Here is a 19,352-nt window from a genome sequence, read left to right as displayed (position 1 = left end):
TCCACGGCTACAATCATGCAAACACTGTTTCCTAAGTCCTGCTACAAGATGATAAAAAACAAATGGCTTTGGGTTTTCAGCAGGGCAGACCCTCACGCAGTCACACTCTGTTTAGAAAGTCATTTTCCGAGACATTAGGCATCAGAGTATTATAAAGTAGCATGTGGCCACCCTGTATGGATATTACAATAATGGATCTAGTGGAACCGGCCATTAGCAGTGCGGTCTTATGGTACGACTCGAACATTGATTGATCTGTCTTATTCAGTTTGTTTCATATCATGACTGGGCGTTTTAACATTTGCAAAAGAAGTCGATCGGTTTGAAGATCCAAATGATAAAAATCTGAGGAGATGAAAAAAATCTCCTTTCTTGACCAAAGTCTTTGCTGGGTTGGTATGGAAAGGCTTAGATTAAGTAGTACTTGATACATTCTGGTCTTGGGGGTCGTTTTAGGAGTAAAAGAAGCAGTAGGAGTGTTAAATGCATTTCATGAAATGTGTGGCCTTAATAAAAGGACAGCAGACTGAGTTCTACCACAACGATAAATCAAACATGAAGGAAACATGAATTCAGTAGAAAGCTTGCCTTATATAAAATATTTACAACATTTCCCTGTAAGCAGACAAAAACAAAGTCTTCTTTTAAACCTGAATCAGAAAGCTGAAGTCATTCACCGTCCATACAGACTCCATACAACAGGGGGCGCTACTGTCTGATGTCTGCAGGCCGCAGCTGCCTCTCCCCCTCTGCCAGGAAGATCTGCATGGCCCGGTAGAGCAGGTGCACTCCAAGCTCCCGCCTCTTTCTGGCCTGCCACGTGGAGACCACGCCATAGTAGTCCCCTCGCTTCTGATTGGTCAGCATCTTCAGCCCTGCAAGGTTATTGGAGGAGACTTTGTTTAGGTAGTTAGCTATAGTGGGTCAGCTAGGTACAACCGGCAACGCATTCATAATTGGTACAGAAATGGTTAAAATAATACATGACACACTCAAATGATGCTCTATATTTTTGTTATTATGATATCACTACTTTGGAATCTGGATGAGCTAGCGTTGATAGGAAGCATCTCTTTAACTTGTTACTTGTTACAGGTGATAACAGGTGCTATATAGTATTGTGGCAGTAGTGGTAAATGGTAAATGGACTTCATTTCTGCAGTGTTTTTCTAACCAGTGGCCACTGAAAGCACTTAACAAAATTGCCTAACATTCACCCATTCATGCACACATTCACTCTGACTCTCACACTAGGAGGAGCCGGGGATCGGACCAGCAACCTTCTGGTTACCAGCCAATCCGCTCTACCTCCTGAGCCACATGCCGCCCCGTGGTATGGCTAGGGTGGTTTGACCCCCAGCCAAAAAGGTACTGGGTTCGATCCCCAAGAACCACCACGGGACAAAATGGCGGACACCAAACGCCCCCTTAGACGACATGCATCTCCCTTCAACGTGAGGTGGCTTTGGATACAAGCAACCTCCTAAATGGATGGATAGAATATAACGAAATGCCCCGGCTTCATAAAGCATCCCAGTCCAGGCGCTGGACACTGACCGATGGCGTCCACCATGCAGGCCTCGCGGGTGAAGGCCTCCACGGGGATGACGTTCTGGAAGCAGTGCAGGGAGACGACCCCCTGGCCCTCTCTCCACACCTGCAGGATGTGCTGCACCTTGGAGCACAGTTTCTGAAGGAGAGGGCCGCAACTTTGTTTAACACAAGAGTATTATTTCATAATTATTAGTATGCAAATTATCATTTAGTACATTATATATATATATATTTTTTTTTTGTACATTATGCACATTATTAGGATTTATTTAAAAGTTGTATTACATTAATATTAGTATGCAATGATAATTTTGCACATTGTTTATTTTTTAGACCGTATTTTAGACCTATAAAACCCACTAACCCACTATGGAGTAAACAACCGTATTGGAGTTGATATGGAAGGGTGGTACCTTGGAGGTCTTGTCCCCCTTGAAGTACTCCAGGGCCTCGTACAGGTGGCTGTAGGGTCGTGAGCGCTTGCCCTTCCCCACGTAGAAGACGGCGTGCACGAAGGTGTGGAAGCACTCCTGGGGCGACATGCTGCGGCTGCGGTACGGGAGGTTCTTGGTCACCCTGGGAGGACGCCCGGAACATTGGCATTCATTTGGAGAACGCGGGGGTGACCACGCTCCATTGTGTCACACATAAAGAGAGCTGGACACTTTTGGTTTGTGGGTTTTACAGTCATCGATCCATTCTTGATCTCCTCAAATGTTAGACAGCTACAAATAGCTAGAAATGTTCAGCAGCTTTTATGTTACAAATGTTTCTTAAGGATGCCTAAGACTTGAGTTGAAATTGAAGTTCCAACACAAATACATTTTCGTAGCTTTTTGCTGGGAGTCAAACCCCCTTACGAGTCATCCCTCATTTCTTCTACATTATACCTCATTCTATTTGAATTTATTCATAAGATGACTTGCTATAAACTATTTTACTCATTAAATACATAAATCAGGTCACTGTTGTATTTACACAGCCTGTGTCAGGCCAATCACAAGTGTTTATCTAATATTGGGCAGGTTTAATAGCATGACTAAACAGAGGAACCCTATGGCAGCGCTGTTGAGGATCTTCATAAACAACCAAGATCAACCAAGACCGTTGATAACGCCCCTTGGAACTCGAAAATGAACTCAACAATATTACTCAAAATACAGAATTGAAGAGAAAACCTATTGTCTCTCCAAACGGAGACCAACAGAGGGACAAGCGGGTGTCTGACCTGGGGTCCAGCAGCAGGTAGTTGAAGCTGGACTTGATGACCCCCTCCCTCCACTTCTTGTTCTGGTCGGGCTGGTCAAACTGCTGGCAGAGCTCCATCTCGGCCGCGTGGCAGTCGGGGAGGTCAAAGGTCCTCAGGGCCCTGCTGAGCTCCACACTGTAGCCAGAGTCTGAGCCAGAACCTAGACAGAGCCAAAGAGCAGGGATATTCCTCATTAGTGTAATGTATTGTATTTGTATAGCCTTGATGCATTACAGACTCAATGGGCTTAACATTTGGACGTCGTGCTTAACACACTAGACGTTGACGCATAAACATTATATTCCAGTTACAAAGAAAAATAAAAGAATGCACTGTGACTGGTCTAATTTACTTAGCCTTTATTCAACATTCTTTTACTATTTGATAATTGTTAAATGTAACCTAAACGAACTGACTATAATAATAAGACGATTTGTATATCACATTTAAAAACAAAGTTCACACAAAAAACATTTGCTTGGAAATTGAACAAATGCACTCTCTTAGCTTGATCCATATGAAAATAAAAATATAAACTTGAATCATTTACCTGTGTGCGTCTGGTCCGGCTGCTTGTGCTGCTGCTGCTGCTGCGGAGGAGGAGGAGGAGGCTGCGAGTTCAACTCCAGGACGAGGCGACACAGCCGCCGCATGTACACGGGCCGGGTCCGCGTGCTTATGGGCCCCGGGCTCTCCCCCAGCTCCAGCAGCCTGCGCCTCAACTCCTTGTCCGTTATCCCCAGGGTGTCCGGCAACACGCTACCACCCTTCACCTCCTCCTCTCTCTTCTTCCTCCTCTCCTCCTCCGTCATCTTCTTCTTCTGCGGCAGCACCGCCGCCGCCGCCTCCTCCTCCACCCTCCTCCTTGGCGCCTGGTTCTCCTTGCCCCCCTTGGCCCCCATCACGTCGGCCCTCAGGGACCGCCAGTCGTACAGCACCGTCTCCTCGCCCCCGCTGCAGAGGCTTCTGTTGCTGCTGCTGCTTGGGCTGCTGCCGCACAGGGAGGCGTTGGCCCTGGGGGGGATGTGCGTCTCGATGAGCTCGTGGCCCTGCTCCGTGTCCGTGTAGAGGTACTCCACGGGCTCCTCCGAGGGCAGGGCCGCGGGCCGCCCGCCGGGGGTGTAGGACTGGGGGTCGTTGTTGTGGTGGTGGTGGTGGTGGTGGTGGGGGGCGAGGTGGCTCTGGGATCGGCCGAGGCCCAGCGACAGCCGGCTCATGCTGAACCTCGGGGTGCACCCCGTGGTGCCCGGGGTGCAGGGGGTGTCGGAGGAGCCCTCCCTGGCCCTCCTCGGGGAGAAGTAGCACGAGCTGGTGGACGACGACCCTGACGAGGAGGAGGAGGAGGAGGAGCCACCGGGTTCGGCGTCGGTGTCGCTGCCCTCCGTGATCCAGGACTGCTCTTTGTTCCTCGGGCCTTCCTGTTGCTCTGTTCCTGCTGCAGCCGCCGCTGCTTCTCTCGGTTTGTCCTGGGGCTTCGCCACGTCTGAGCTCGTCCGGTCGTCGGTCAGAAACTCCTCCTCCTCCTCCTCCTCCTCTCTGATGTCATGACACGCCACCTTGGGCGCGTAGAACTTAAGGTAATCCTCACAGGGAGGAACGGTCGGCGGGTCCGGCCTCCTCTCCAGAATGAGGGTGTCGGGCAAACTCTGCGACGGCGGCGGCGGGCCGGCTTCCGCCCCGCCCCGGGGGAGGATGAAGGTGTCGGCCTGGCTGTCGCTGACGCCGACGCCCGAGCTGGACTGCGACTCCTGGAGGTCAGAGGTCAAGGAGCTCCCTGAGAGATCCCTGCCGCCGTGGCCGCGCGCGTGCTGGCTGCTGTAGAACACGTCGTCGCTGCCCTGAGAGCGCGGCGCCTTGCGGGCGGTCCTGACCGGCGTGGGCAGCGTCTGCTCGAAGAGGGACACGTCGGAGAACAGGCTCTCCAGCGTGCGGCTGCTGCCGCTGCTTCTCATGGAGCAGCGGCTCAGCCTGGACCGGGTCCGGCCCGTCACGAACGGGCTCGGGGTGAAGGGGAGGTCGAGGTCTGCCGGCGGACCCCCAGCCAGTTGGGCGACGGGACTGTGGCGGTGTTGGGCGGTAGCGTCAACCCCAGCAGCATCAGCGGCATCGTCGTCCTCTTTTGCAGTGTTGACCGCCTTTTCTGAAATGTCAGGCTCAGCAGGCGATTGGTCAGACAGGGTGGGTTTGCCCACCTGGGCCGGTACGTCCTCCAGTCTATCCGGCCTGGAGTTCGCCTCCTGTTCACTTTGTTGGGCTAGGATTTGAACATCTGGACGTCTCACAGCTTGATCTGTTGGAGGTTGTTCTCCAGGTTGTGGCCCTCCCTCCCTCGCTTCCTCCTCAGAGGAAGCGGAACGGCTGGACGGTACGAGGCCTCCGTGGGCTGTGGTGTAATGGGCGGTTGTGTAAGGGTCGCTGTCACAGCTGCTGTAGTGACTCCCACTCCCGCTGCTGCTGTCTCCGCCTGCGACACCGCCGGGGCGCTGTTCTGGCGCCCGGGTCTGACGTCCGACCTCCTCCTCCTCCTCCTCCTCCTCCTCCTCCTCCTCCTCCCTCTCCTCGTCGTCGTCCGTCTCCTCGCCCCCTTCCAAGTGGAAGTTACTAATCACCGTTTTCTCCATGTCAACCTCTGTGTGTTCGCTGCAGTCCCAGTCAAACACGTGCACGTGGTCGGGCGAGGTCACGTCGATGCCCTGCCGGTGCAACACGGTCACCAGGCGCTCAGAGTTCAAGAAGTCCTGGGATGAGTCAAAGGGCACGGTGTCGACAGGGGGGTCGGGGGAGTCCGGGCTGAAAACGGGGAAATATTCCACCCCCTCGCGGAAGCTAACGCTCTTGCGGCTAGCTCGCCCGGAGGGGCCGGCCACAGCGACCGTTGGAGCGTCTCTGTTGACGGCCGAAAGTCTGCCCTCAAGACCTGGAGGGTGTGAGCTCCCCCTTTGGACCGGAGCCTCAACATTATGACCGGGAGGATCGGGTCCTGCCATGGACATGCGTGTGCTGGACAGAAGCGAGGGGCCCTCAAAAGGGTTCGGCGCCCACGTGACATCCCCTAAGGAAACGTCCCCGTGGAGAACCGGCCTGGCGGAGGCACAGCCCACCGTGGACACGCGGGTGCTGGACAGAAACGAGGGTCCGTCCCCGCACGCCCAGTCTTTGTTTTGGTTCCAGTCTCGGCCCGGACCCCCGCCGCCGGCGGGGTTCGCGTCCCCGTGCCCGTTTGAGGGCCCCCGTCTCCACCAGGGAGCCGGGCGGTTGGACACGCGGCGGTCGAACAGGGCAGAGTGTCTCGTGCTGCTCAGTGGGTCGTCGCCGAAGTCACTGATCATGGACGACCGGGAGCTGATGCTGGTGTCCGAGTCTGGGTAGCTAGACACGTCCGTCTGGTCCGAGTATATAGCTGGGCCAACGGAAATTAAGTATGGATAAGATTTAGATATTTTAAAACAACAATGTACATGCTAGGGGCTATCCTAATACTAAATGGTTTTAGTATTTCCATTAAAAAAGTCAGACTGCTAATTTCTACCATGATGAAAAATTACCACCAGTCAAAACCAATAACAATTAATTTCATAATCTCACATCAGTTTGAATAAAGTCAAAACATTTTGTACTAAAATAATTAATTTAAGACCCAGCTCATGATCCAGCTCCTTACAGTATTGGAAGCGAGGCAGGTCCTCTTCCCGGTCCGCAGACTGGGTCTGGTGGCTCTGGAGGAGCTGGGCACACTTGCGGTTGTCCTGTTGCTCTGCAAACTGCCCTGGGGTGTTCCCCTCCTGCCCCCGGTGGAATAAACAACAGATGTAAGCAGAAAATCAATATCTGTGTGGGTTGATTAATTTAGGCGCCGGTAAGGTTGGTTCCATTCCCAGAAATTACACAGGTTGTGATCGAGCATGTACAGCATAATACAGTCTGTGGCTCAAAACATCCTCCCTGTGCGGATGTCTTCTTCCACTGAGAGTAAGTGACAATACTAGCAAGCTGGTGATTTTGTCTGCCGCAGTCATTACTAGCAGGTAATCTACATCCCCAACACAGATAAATCACAGTAATATCAAATATGCTAATTCTTATTTTTTTTCTGAGCAATAAGTAGAATAGACTAGCCATATTTTAAGTATTTCACATGCAGCTACACAAACCCCTTCCTGACCTGGTCGGTAACATTGGGGTTCCCCCCATTGGCCAACAGCAGCTTGACGTTTTGGTAACACCCCCACAGTGCAGCCACATGGAGGGGTGTGAGACCCTCTGAAGACCTGGAGCAACAACACCACACAAAAAAAAACACAAAACCGTCAGCTCCCACCACACCACATCATGTCTCATTCAAATTAACAACGACACTGCGAGGTAACAATGAAACACAATGAAACCCAAAGCCCACCTGACGTTGGGGTCCGCTCCGTGCTGGAGCAGCAGCTTCAGGCAGCGGATGCTCTTCTCCGTCTCCTTCCCCACGGCCAGGTGCACCGCGGCCACGCCCTTGGTGCCCACCACGTCGGCCCTGGCACCCTGCGAGAGGAGTGTCTCCACAGACCTGCCGGCCAAACAGAGAGGGGCGTTCAAAAAAAAGGGCCGGTCTGTTTTGCAATAGTGACTGCTGCTGTATCCGAATTGTCCCATTTCAAACAGGTGCTTCAGAGTGAACAATATTCATGACTTAGTCTTGTAGTCTAATGGGGATCTGCATTTTGTCACAACAACTTCATTTTTGTAAAACCAAAAAGCATTTTGATCCTTAGGGGAACAATATTGTGAGATGATCTCCATTAAACAGTGACATAAGGCTTACTTATCCATATGGAGGTCACTTCGTGGAGGAGTGAGTGAGGAAACTATTCCAATGATCAAAACCATTGAATGACCATGGCTGACAATTAAACATGTTTGAAGTAAATAGCTCTTGGTTTCAGCTCTGGTGGAGACCATGTTATCAGGATGTTGAATTAATGAATGAATGGCTCTCCATTCTTTCACGGTTTAAACTCAGGGAAAAGGATCTTCGTTTCAGGCTTGGTGGAGACCATGTTACAAGGATGTATACTTGTCTTTACAATAACAATAAAAAACACCGAGTAGGCCTACAGAGAGCACATGTCGGGGGATGAACAGTAAGGCAACATAATACTTCACCTTGGGTCCTCATCCTTCACAGCCTTACACAGTTGGCTCCCCAGCCTCTTCTTGTTTTGATCCATTGTTATCGTCGCACGTCATCTACGTAGTCCCAGATCTCAACATTATCTTCACCCCAAGACTGGGGAGAAGGCTAACATGATGCACGATCTATGTAGATAAACGCGTTTCTCGTAGATAATTGAAGGACAACGATAGCATGTGTCCAATGATGCTATTTAATGATTATTATTAGCCCCATGATCTTTTGTTGCTAGAGCTCGCCTTGTGATTAAACTTCCCTCCAAGCCCTCGGCCCCGTCCTTCCGGGCTCCCCATTGGTCCAGCAGGTGGAAGTCCCGCCTCTAAATGTGACCGATTCGCCAATCAGCCGCATTTAGAGGTGGGACTTCCGCCTGAGCCAAATTTTAAGGCAAATCTTCATTCAGACCAATCTGACACATGTGTTTTAAGTTTAACACGTTTTAACAAAAGTTAGATGCTTTCTGTCAGTCAAATGTAGATGTGGTTTATTGGAGGAGTCGCATCATCATGTAGGTCCAGGCATGCTTGCAGTTAAATACAATTGAAAAGTTCATATATATTGATGTCCAATATGTTTGACATGCGAGTATTATCGTAGCTAAATGCTTTAGGATGAGTCAGCATCCTCTCTCTCTCTCTCTCTCTCTCTCTCTCTCTCTCTCTCTCTCTCTCTCTCCCTCTCCTAGGGATCTAGCAATCATGTCATTATGTATGACAAAGTTTGAAGCAAAAATATACAACAAAGAAACAAAAAAAAGTGAATAACCACAGACTCATCGAAAAAACACATTGCGCAGATCCCAACAGTGTTCAACATAGCGCCGGATAATCACAGAATTAAAAAAGCTATATATTCACAAAACGGACCAAGTAGAGGCCGCGCATGCGCCTGTCTAACTAGCCCGATCGGCAGGAGACGAGGGCAAGGAGCAGGCTCAAGAGGACCAGCACGGAGCTGGGGTGGAGGCCCAGAGAGCTGTTGTCCTTCTGGGAGCAGCTGTCATAGGGCGGCAGGCAGGCGGCGTAGGCCATGACGTGGGCGATGTAGCTCTGCTCCTGCACCCCGTGGAACAGGTGCGCCATGGGGCCCTTGGCGAAGATGGGCACGTCCTCGATGCCGTGCGTCTCTGAGCCCTTCGGGACGGCGGCCTGCTGGCTGTACTCTGGTGCAGCTGGGGAGGAGGAGAAAATGGGATTTATTTGATTTTATATGCTGAGCAACAAACTAAATTGCACAAATGGGGTTGGATTTTTATTTGATGTAAGATAAGATAAGAGGACACTTTATTCATCCCCCTGGGGGGATTCTTGTGTTACAGCACAGCAGCAGTGAAAGAAGAGATACAAGATATAATACAATACAATAACAAATACAAAGTAGTGCTGAATTAATGCTAAGGAAAACTAAAATAGATGATAAAGTAAGGACAAACAGAACAAACAGGAAAAACTGTATGAACAGTATACATCATAAAGTGGCCCTGTGCCAGTATAGTTAAATATGTTTGATATTATATATAATAATATAATATAATAAGAAGAATATTGATGATAGCACCTTTCGAGGGCAGGGTACAAATTGCTTTACAAGACTAGGAAATAATAATTTATTCAGTAAAAGACTGAACAAATGACAGATTACAATAGGCCTACTTTCTGTAAGGTGGATCAGGCAGCATGGATGGCAGATGGAAAAACATGTTACTGTAGTTGCTGTGTTAAACCACAAGATGGTGCCACTGCTACACATCGTAGCGTTTCTGAATGCTGACCGTGAGACACATACCTGCAACGGTCTCGTTGACATCTGGCCGGAGGCCGTTTACTATCTGGTAGCCCGGTCCGTTCCCGTAGACAGCGGTGGTCATGCGCTTATTGTCGGAACCGAACTCCCGGGACAGACCTTCAATCATTTTAGAGAAAGGCAGCTTTCACTCAAACGATACTCCATCGTTCAGTCAACATTTTGGACACAAAACGATTCGATACGCTTCAATCTTCCTACCGAAAACAGAGTTCCCCCTATGAGAATGTCCCCCGAATGCAAAGACATGGGAGTGATCGGCCGTGACCACGGAGAGGGTGTCCTTTTCGCTGGTCATCTGGGCAGCCCTGTCGATGGCCCGGTCAAACTCCACCGCCTCAGTGAGGGCCTGCTTGGCCTTACCGGAGTGGTGGCCGTGGTCGATTCTCCCCCTTGGAGACCCAGAGGAGGAAACTACTTTATGAAATACCATGAGCAATAATGGTTCTGGATGATGAAGCAGAAGCTTTTATCCGAGGCGACTTGCATGAAGTGAGGCGGAGAACCTAAGTCTAAGTCATGTATTGGCTAAATTGTGCTAACCTAACTCTACTCTCCTAATGCTGCTGATTCACTGTGCCTCATTGGCTATCCTAAGCCAATCAGAGTGCTTTTGACATTCCATAATCACTATCTGCCTAAGCATCTAATTGACTAACACTTGCATTTTTTACGCTAAATACAAGATAACCCTTAAAATATGACTAAGGCAATTATGCTATGAGGCTCACAGTATTTAAGTTACCACCGCTACGCCTAATATATCTCATCTAAGAGACAACAAGGAAACGATCGAGATCCATAATTCTGGGAATGAATATATCAATATGGCCTAAAATTCCTCAGCCTGTATTTCCCCAAGAGGAGTTTGGGATTGTTAAACATTTGATATGATCCGTACTATTATTTTAACCGATTCAAGACTTATATGGGGGCCAGAGAGAGTACTTATCTTCCACAAACAGGTAGAATCCCAGAGGGTTCCTCTCGAGGATCTTGATGGCTTTCTCCATCATTTGCGTGAGGGAGGGGTCAGTGGTCATGTTCCGTTCATACTCAAACTGGCAGTCTTTGGGCTCAAACAGACCTAAGTCAACCAGAACATGATATAGATTATATGTATGTTATAACATGCTGTTGCATGTGTAAGCATGTGAGTCCGCATCAAATCTGAAACAGTATCTGTACAGCCATACAATCCAAACAATGACAAGATGGTAGAATGTTATCACAACGGGAATACACTAACATTCTATTATTTTATGTCTCAGCAATCTTTTTAAATTAATTGCGATTCTAATGAGGAAAAAGTCTCCCACCCATTAGAAAGTTTGTTTTTGAAGCATCGACTGCATCCAATTGCTCCTTGTTCCACACATATTTGGCATTCTGCACAAAAACAAGGAGATTAGGGTTCAAAAAGAGACTGACTGGCTGTAGATATGTTTATAACTTTAAAGCAAACCAAATATTGGACCAATACGGGCCAACTATTGTTATGTTTGTAATGGAATCGAACACAGCACTACTTAGGCATACAAATTAGTCAGTTTTAGAGCCTTATCATTATGAAAAAGAGGAGTTACATTTTTTCCTTGAAGCCACTCGTTGACTAGATTCTTCCCATCTTTTCGTTCTCCATTATACTTTGGGTACTCTGGGTCGGCTGTGGTCGTGTTGAACATGTACTGACGCCCTCCTCCGAGAATGACCTGGTTAATGGAACACCAGATGGCCAATAGTATATGTATAGAGGTAGATGTACTTTCAACTATTTTTGTGCCTCAAAGTGTGCACCTGCTTACAAGACAGATTGTGTGTGATGCATGCTGTATAATGTATTATATATACTCAACTTCAAAATAGTTTGGCATCTAAACAAACACTCATATGTAATATGATGTACTGTGTCAGTAGTGTTAATTGCCTTTTACATTTATCTCAGTGTTCTTGATCAGTTGCCAGGCGATGTCCCGGCAGCCTTTTTGAACGGCCTCGGCGGAGAGCTTGCTGTCGCTGTACCAGCCGCGGTCGGATGTGTGGGCGTAGTTCGCCCCGGGGGAGGCGTGCTGCACGCGGGTGGTGGTGACGATGCCCACGGATTTCCCTGCAAACACACGGTCCGCTCAGGCTAAACAGCATCACCGGACAACAAGCTGAGGTTGTTGTTGTTGTTGTTGTTGTTGTTGTAAATAACTGATAGACAGAGAGGTATATAGATTAGAGCATGGAAACCCGACCTGAGCCCAACGGGACCCGACGGGACCCGACGGGCCGGGTCAGGTTCGGACAAATATTTAGAAATGATGCTCGGGTTCGGGTCGTGCTCGGTCACACCTGCGTGATAAGGAGTTGGAGTTGGCGTGGGCATTGCCTTTTCTGTTAGCGTTAATTTTACTTTGCTGGGGACACTCTTGCAGCGAGCAGCGAGCACTCTTGTGCTCGCTGTTAAAGCGCGCTTGTTGCGCTCATCTGTTGACATCCAAACGCCTTGCAGTTGTTTAATAAAGGCGTGTTTTCATACATACAAACGTAAATGTGTCATTAGTATGAGAAAAAATTGACTTTAACTGTGTCGGGCTCGGGTCAGGCTCGGGTCAGGTTCCGCGTCGAGCCCGGCCCGACGCGGGCCGGGCTCGGACAGAAAAATTTGGCCCGTTCCGCGCATTAATATAGATTCACAGAGAGATGGATGGATTGGACAGACAGACAGAATGATTGGCTCGAACAATGGACGGATGGATGGATGGATGGATGGATGGATGGATGGATGAATGGATGGGTGGATGGATGGATGATTGGATATATGATGGATGGATGGATGATGGATGGATGGATATACGATGGATGGATTGATGGATGGATTGATGGATGATGGATGGATATACAATGGATGGATGGATGATGGATGGATGATGGGGATCGACAGCCAAACAGATATATGCATAGATAGACAGCTGGATGGGTGGACAGACCGTCTAGCTACTGAAACCCCCTGAGTCCTGTACCTGCCATCTTGGCTCTGTGGAGCACAGAGACCACGTCATTGTCAGTCTTGCCGCTACAACTCCCTTGCTTGGTCATAGCGGAGACGCCCAGTGTGCCATAGTTGGCCTTCACGCCGCACAGGTACGCCGTGGCCGTGCCCGCGCTGTCCGGCATCTGCTGGTTCACGTTGTACGTCTGCACAAACACATCGTTCAGAGTCATCGGATTGTTTGGAAGCAGGTGAAACTGTATCTGCCTTTTGATGATACCAGATGTAACATTTTGACTCCATTGCAGCATTTGGGTCGGCTTAGCTAAGGAGGAAGAGCGGGTCGACTGGTAACCAGAAGGTTGCTAGTTCGATCCCCGGCTCCTCCTAGCTTAGCTAGAGTGTTGAGGTGTTGAGTGTTGAGGAGCTGGCTGTCGCCTTGCATGACTCTGGCGTCTGTGTGTGAATGTGTATGAACCTTTGTACGTTACTTTGGATAAAATCGTCTGCTAAACGTTAAACGTGACTCATAGGAATTGGTGAGGTGAAAAAGTGAATTCTCATTTTGGTGGTGACTTTAAATAGTTATATTTTAAGTATATATATATATATAGCTTTGACTTTACTTTGAATGTTCTTCATTCTACAGAATGACCATGTGTTACACACTGCCCAGTTGGTAAGTTACACACAGGCTGTGGTCAACGGGCTCCGTACCTTGGACAAGGCCAGGTACGGGAAGGTATCCATGGCCAGGCTCGTCTCCTCCCCGTTGAACCCTGCCAACTGGCCTTTGAGTATCCGGGCAGCGGTCACCGTGGTTACGCCCATGCCTGTGGAGAGGAGCGGTAAGTTCTTACTGTCAACGTCACAGACAGAGTGTAAGGTGCAAGGCTGTTTGGCTTGTGTCTTGTGAGAGTGCACGTGATCACTGCTCTGGCTGTGTACCTGACGTGCACGGCTGAGGAGTGTGTGTATAAGAGGCATACGTGAATGTGTGTGTCTGTGTGTGTGTGTGTGTGTGTGTGTGCATGTGTGTGTGAGAGCAATGGCCGTCAATTTAAAGGGGTAGTTTGGAATTTTGGACCTCATTTCCAAGTGAGCCAGTGTGTTATTTATCATTGGAGACTGTTTTCAACATGTTTCATTCAGTCATTCATTCATTCCTTCTAGTTGCAGAAATCGCTGGTGCTAGGCTAGTGCAAGTCGAGGGGAACTGCTAGCCTGCCATTAAAAACAGTTTTACCCACTCCACAGTACACCCGAGGCAAACCAATTATAACGCCCGACTATCGATGTAAGTGTCTGTGTTGATAATGAATAATGAATAATGAATAATGAATAATGTTAGAAATAAAACTATCCTTGTATCGCAATGATCACATTACATTTTGAGGGACTACTTTCTAAGCAGTGACGGAATTTCACTTTGCTCTGGTGTAATAACTCCAGTTATTCTACTTTGTTTAAGAATGCTTGATTCTGATTGGCTGGGAGGAGGGCATTAACCCGGCAGGTTGCCCACTGACTGAGCACAGCGTCATCAAATAATAGATCAATACGCCACTTGTATTTTTTTTTTATATCACAGAAAAGTCAAACATGAGGTCCATTGTAAAAATAAAAAAAGTTTCTAAAATGTGTCGGAAATCTATCGGAGGGTCAGTCGATACATGTTTCGCAAGCGAGATACAATGTAGCAACTACGTTATTAAACTAGTGACCAGATGCAGCCTTGTGTGGTTGCTATAGAAACTAATAGCTACAGCTGAGCTAACGGGGAGCGTACCTATGTTCCCCGGGTCCTATGTTCCCCGGTCGGTTGTTTTTCGTAGGCGGAATCCGGGAAAAGTTCCGCCTCAAGCGCTAGGATTGGACAGGCAAACTCACACGCTGACTCCTAACCCTAACCCTCACCCTAACCATAACCGTAACCGTAACCGTAACCCTCACCCTAACCGTAACCCTCACCATAACCATAACCGTAACCTTAATATTCATGATTCTTCCGGATCCCACCTACGAAAAATTTGCTAACGTTATTCACCGTAGTTCTAAAGGGGACTACTTTTTGAGGGAGATGAACTCAAACAGAGTATACATTTATTAAGCATGCAATACGAATAAGAAAAAGCAGAATTATTAAAGTATTTGAATTGTTTTATTATGTTGGCAAGCAAGAAGTAGAATAAACGGGATAATCACCTCAAGGCAGGGCAATAAACAGTTTGATATGCCCGGCTCGTGGAAGGTTACCGGTAAGCCGGGCATATCAAACTCTTTATTTCCCTGCCTCTCGGTGATTATCCCTTACGTAATATCAATCCGCCGCTGCCGTAGCCTGCTTCCAACTACAGGGATTATAAACTAAATGCAATGTGATGCAAGGGTAGTTTTATTACTAACATTATTCTAACAACACAGACATTTACATCGATAGTCAGGCGTTATAATTGGTTTGCCTCGGGTGTACTGTGGAGTGGTTAAAACAGTTTTTAATGGCAGGCTAGCAGTTCCCCTCGACTTGCGCTAGCCTAGCACCAGGACACACACCACACACACACACACACACACACACACACACACACACACACACACACAAATAAACCAGTTCAAAATGTAGCGTCTCCAATCGTTCCACACAGTGCTGTTATGTATCGACATTACCTACAGTAGTTCAGTGTGTTTTCATTCAAAATGCTTGTTTCTTCCTTTCTTCCGTCCCCCCAACCCTCCTCGTCCCTGTCCCGGCGACTCACCGTCTCCCAGGAAGAGGATGAGGTTCTTGGCCTTGTCCACATTGCGGGTCATCCTGAGGGACCCTTCTATAGCATCCCGGCCCATCTTGTTCCAGTAGGACGGGTGAAGCTCTTGCTCTGGGAACAGTGCGGTGAACAGTTTATTCACCTTTCAGTCGATCCACTGTTTGGTGGATAGAACGTAGGAGAACCAAACGACAAAGACCACAGACAGTCTGTCTGTGGTCTTTGTCGTTTGGTTCTCCTACGTTCTTCTCAGTTTGAACGATTGTTTTGTTTGTGTTTGATTCAAAATTAATATTTTGCTTGTCTGATAGTGATACTAACCTAGAATTAATGAATTCAGGCAAATATTTAGCATTCATTGTTCAATGGAACCTGTTATTTTATAATCATTTTATATATCGTATGATAATCAATAATCTCCTATAAATACTGTTGAATGGAGTGCGTTGTGATCATAATATACACAACTAATCAAAAAGATTACCATAGAAACGAACACTCAGATATTTCATCATCATGTACAATTTGTATTCCATTAATCCAAATATTTATCATACTATTGAACCTAAGTATGTGGATATTTTAAATGGCCTTACATTTTAAAGACAAATCTGAATAGTTTTTTTCCTGAATCCTGTCAATAAGACACATTAATGGGCTTCTTATTTTGGGGCTAGCGAACCTTACCTGGAATAACGGCCCGCGTCCAGTCCACAGACAAGAACAAAAGTAATCCAAACGGAACAAAGTTGTGTAGGCCTGCCATTGTGCAGTCTATATGTTATGATAAAACCGTGTAATGATGTAAGAGCAGTGCTTGTGGCCACTTTATAACCACAGCCTGGGTTCGAAGTTCAAATTGGAAGGCTTCCTTCCTCATCCTTAGATAAATTAACCAGGCCAAGATGCATTGCCACATGTTGTACTGGAACAAATGAACAGAAACATGGACAGATATTCTCTATGTATACCGGAAATCTTGGTTTATGGTATCAATGTGTACATCCTGCATTGAGGGGTCAATACAGTTAAGATGGAGGGATGTGGTTGAGCCCTTTTGAAAACTTTCCTAATTGAAAAGCAAATGCTGTTTGATTCAATATTAGTGTGCAGAGAGGCTGAAGACTAGATATACTTTTGTGGGGGCTTGGATTCTCATTTGGCCAAGACTTATGGTTTATCATGGCCATGCATTGGTCTGACTAGTTAGACCAAAAGTGCAAATATTTTCATTATATTCATCCTGTCCTACGTTTAAAAGTGCTGTGTGGCTAAAAGAGTTGCTAAGTTAGTAAGTAAGCAGTTAACTATTTATTTATATAACCTTAACTAAGCTTGAAGAGAAACTTACCAAAAACACTGTTTATGGACTTTACACTCTTTTAATATATTTTAAAGACCAACACATTTAAGAAAAAATTAACTTTGTAAGAACTTTGTTATTAGCTTATTAGAGGTAAATTTACATACAGTTTGTCAGACCATTTGTCATTATTAAGGTTAACAGAATAATATTGTAGCAAGGTCCATGCTACACTCCACCTAGGTGACTTTTATTGTGCTCCTCCAGACGCACGGTAGTCTGTATATTATTGGAAAGTTTGTAGTTAAAAGTTTGCAGATCTCTGCCTGATTGTGTGTGGAGATGGCTGGTTTTACATGTGCAAGCTTATTACTCAATGTACAACAGATGTGCACATTGAGTCCTCCAACCCAGCACCAGAGTCCAATCAGACTGGGCCAGGTGAGGCTGCTTAAAACAGACATTATTAACATTATTACATGATTGAGACTGGTGTTAAATTAGATAGAGATTAGATAGAGTAACATTGAAAAGGAAGTGTTATTGTGTATTGGCAAGAGGCCAAGAGCAATATTCATAAGATATCTAAACATGTATATATGCCAACTGTATCAGACTCATCCCTGCCCTTTAACAATCTAATTTGGTTTTCACGGTTGCTGTGAAGGTGGACCTAGTACGAAGTCATACAGGAGTTGATTAATAAACAATTACCATGTCTGCTAGAGGCGCACAGGAAAGTGTGTGTGTGCGCGTGTCTGTCTGTCTGTCTATTTGTGTGTGTCTGTCTGTCTGTCTATTTGTGTGTGTCTGTCTGTCTGTCTGTCTGTATGTGTGTGTGTGTGTGTGTGTGTGTGTGTGTGTGTGTGTGTGTGTGTGTGTGTGTGTGTGTGTGTGTGTGTGTGTGTGTGTGTGTGTACGTGCGTCTGGCTGTCTGTATTTGTATGTGTGAGCATGTGTGTCTGTGTGTATGTGTCTGTGTGTGAGTGTGTGTGTGTGTGTGTGTGTGTGTGTGTGTGTCTGTGTCTGTCTGTATTTGTGTGTGTGTGTGTCTGTGTGTGTGTGTGTATGTGTGTCTGTCTCTGTATGTGTCTGTGTGTTTGTGTCTGCGTGTGTGTGTCTGTGTTTGTGTGTGTGTGTGTGTGTGTGTGTGTGTGTGTGTGTGTGTGTGTGTGTGCATCAAAATACAAACTATTATATGAGGCATTATGTATCATAGGGTCATTCAATAAAACTAATGATATTATTACATTATTGGGACTGGTGTTCAATTAGATAGATTAGATAGAGTAACATTGAAAAGGAAGTGTTATTGTGTATTGGCAAGAGGCCAAGTGCTATATTCATAAGATATCTAAACATGTATATTTGCCAACTGTATTAGACTCATCCCTGCCCTTTAACAATCTAATTTGGTTTTTGCGGTTGCTGTGAAGATGGACCTAGTACGAAGTCATACAGGAGTTGATTAATAAACAATTACCATGTCTGCTAGAGGCGCACAGGAAAGTGTGTGTGTGCGCGTGTCTGTCTGTCTGTCTGTATTTGTGTGTGTGTCTGTCTGTCTGTATTTGTGTGTGTGTGTGTGTGTGTATACGTGCGTCTGGCTGTCTGTATTTGTATGTGTGAGCATGTGTGTCTGTGTGTGTGTGTGTCTGTGTCTGTCTGTATTTGTGTGTGTGTGTGTGTGTGTGTGTGTGTGTGTGTGTGTGTGTGTGTGTGTGTGTGTGTGTGTGTATACGTGCGTCTGGCTGTCTGTATTTGTATGTGTGAGCATGTGTGTCTGTGTGTATGTGTCTGTGTGTGTGTGTGTCTGTGTCTGTCTGTATTTGTGTGTGTGTGTCTGTGTCTGTGTGTGTGTGTACGTGTGTCTGTGTCTGTATGTGTCTGTGTGTTTGTGTCTGTGTGTGTGTGTGTTAGGTTGGTCTGGAGTATCCATATTCTGTATAATATAAGAAAAATATAAAAGGACAGAATTCTCCTTCAGCCAAATAGTGGCTGTGATGAATAACTGCCTCTATAAACCAGATATTCTCAAACTGTTTGGGCAGGTATCCAATGTGTGGCTCCACCACAGAGCAGGAGAATAGCAAGCCATGTCATTCACTGACAAATATGTGGGTCCTTTTTGTGTTTTTATTATTTCATACATTACTAACATTTGGTAGAAACGCAGTACAAAAATACAATAACAATATCTGCATAGAAAATAAATTCATGTTTTCCCGTCCGAGTAGATTTCAGATGAACGTATCAGCTACGGGAACACAGTTTGGAACCTATGAGGTTAAAATGAGAACTCAAAACTACACTTAAATCTCCGCTCAGTCAAGAGGTACAGCATCTGAACTCGTTTTGGTGTGTTGCAGAGGTCAGAGTTCAGCTCTTCCCAACAGGCAGTGGAGTTATACTAGTTATAGCTTTGCCGCTCTGCCCATTATTATAATAAAAGCTTTCAACCGAGTGAACATTTTTGTTAAATCGTAAATGATGGCTATTGTAGCCACTGTCTAAGGCCTCTGAGTCAT

The 19,352-nt window shown here is 46.7% G+C and overlaps 2 protein-coding genes across 2 annotated transcripts; both read right to left on the bottom strand.

The window, feature by feature from the left end:
* Positions 1-528: 528 nt before the first annotated feature.
* Positions 529-8,013, bottom strand: LOC311353073 (uncharacterized protein; the record flags this gene model as incomplete). The annotated part of the gene is made up of 10 exons (XM_084472909.1): positions 529-875; positions 1,558-1,690; positions 1,968-2,130; positions 2,783-2,951; positions 3,354-3,567; positions 3,661-6,203; positions 6,465-6,585; positions 6,966-7,071; positions 7,200-7,352; positions 7,949-8,013. 10 exons carry the CDS (start codon positions 8,011-8,013, stop codon positions 709-711), a joined length of 3,834 nt encoding a protein of 1,277 aa, XP_084329035.1. The 3' UTR covers positions 529-708.
* Positions 8,014-8,872: 859 nt separating this feature from the next.
* LOC311353071 (intestinal-type alkaline phosphatase-like) lies at positions 8,873-15,600 on the bottom strand (the record flags this gene model as incomplete). The annotated part of the gene is made up of 10 exons (XM_084472908.1): positions 8,873-9,147; positions 9,762-9,878; positions 9,981-10,171; positions 10,728-10,866; positions 11,099-11,168; positions 11,366-11,491; positions 11,714-11,886; positions 12,788-12,962; positions 13,474-13,589; positions 15,516-15,600. The coding sequence occupies 10 exons, from the start codon at positions 15,598-15,600 to the stop codon at positions 8,873-8,875; spliced, it is 1,467 nt and encodes a 488-aa protein (XP_084329034.1).
* Positions 15,601-19,352: the final 3,752 nt, after the last annotated feature.

This window comes from Micromesistius poutassou (assembly GCF_964030765.1).
Source record: "Micromesistius poutassou genome assembly, chromosome: 9".
Lineage (NCBI taxonomy): Eukaryota > Metazoa > Chordata > Actinopteri > Gadiformes > Gadidae > Micromesistius > Micromesistius poutassou.
Note: the sequence above shows the minus strand (reverse complement) of the source record. Positions and strands in the feature narration are given on the sequence as shown.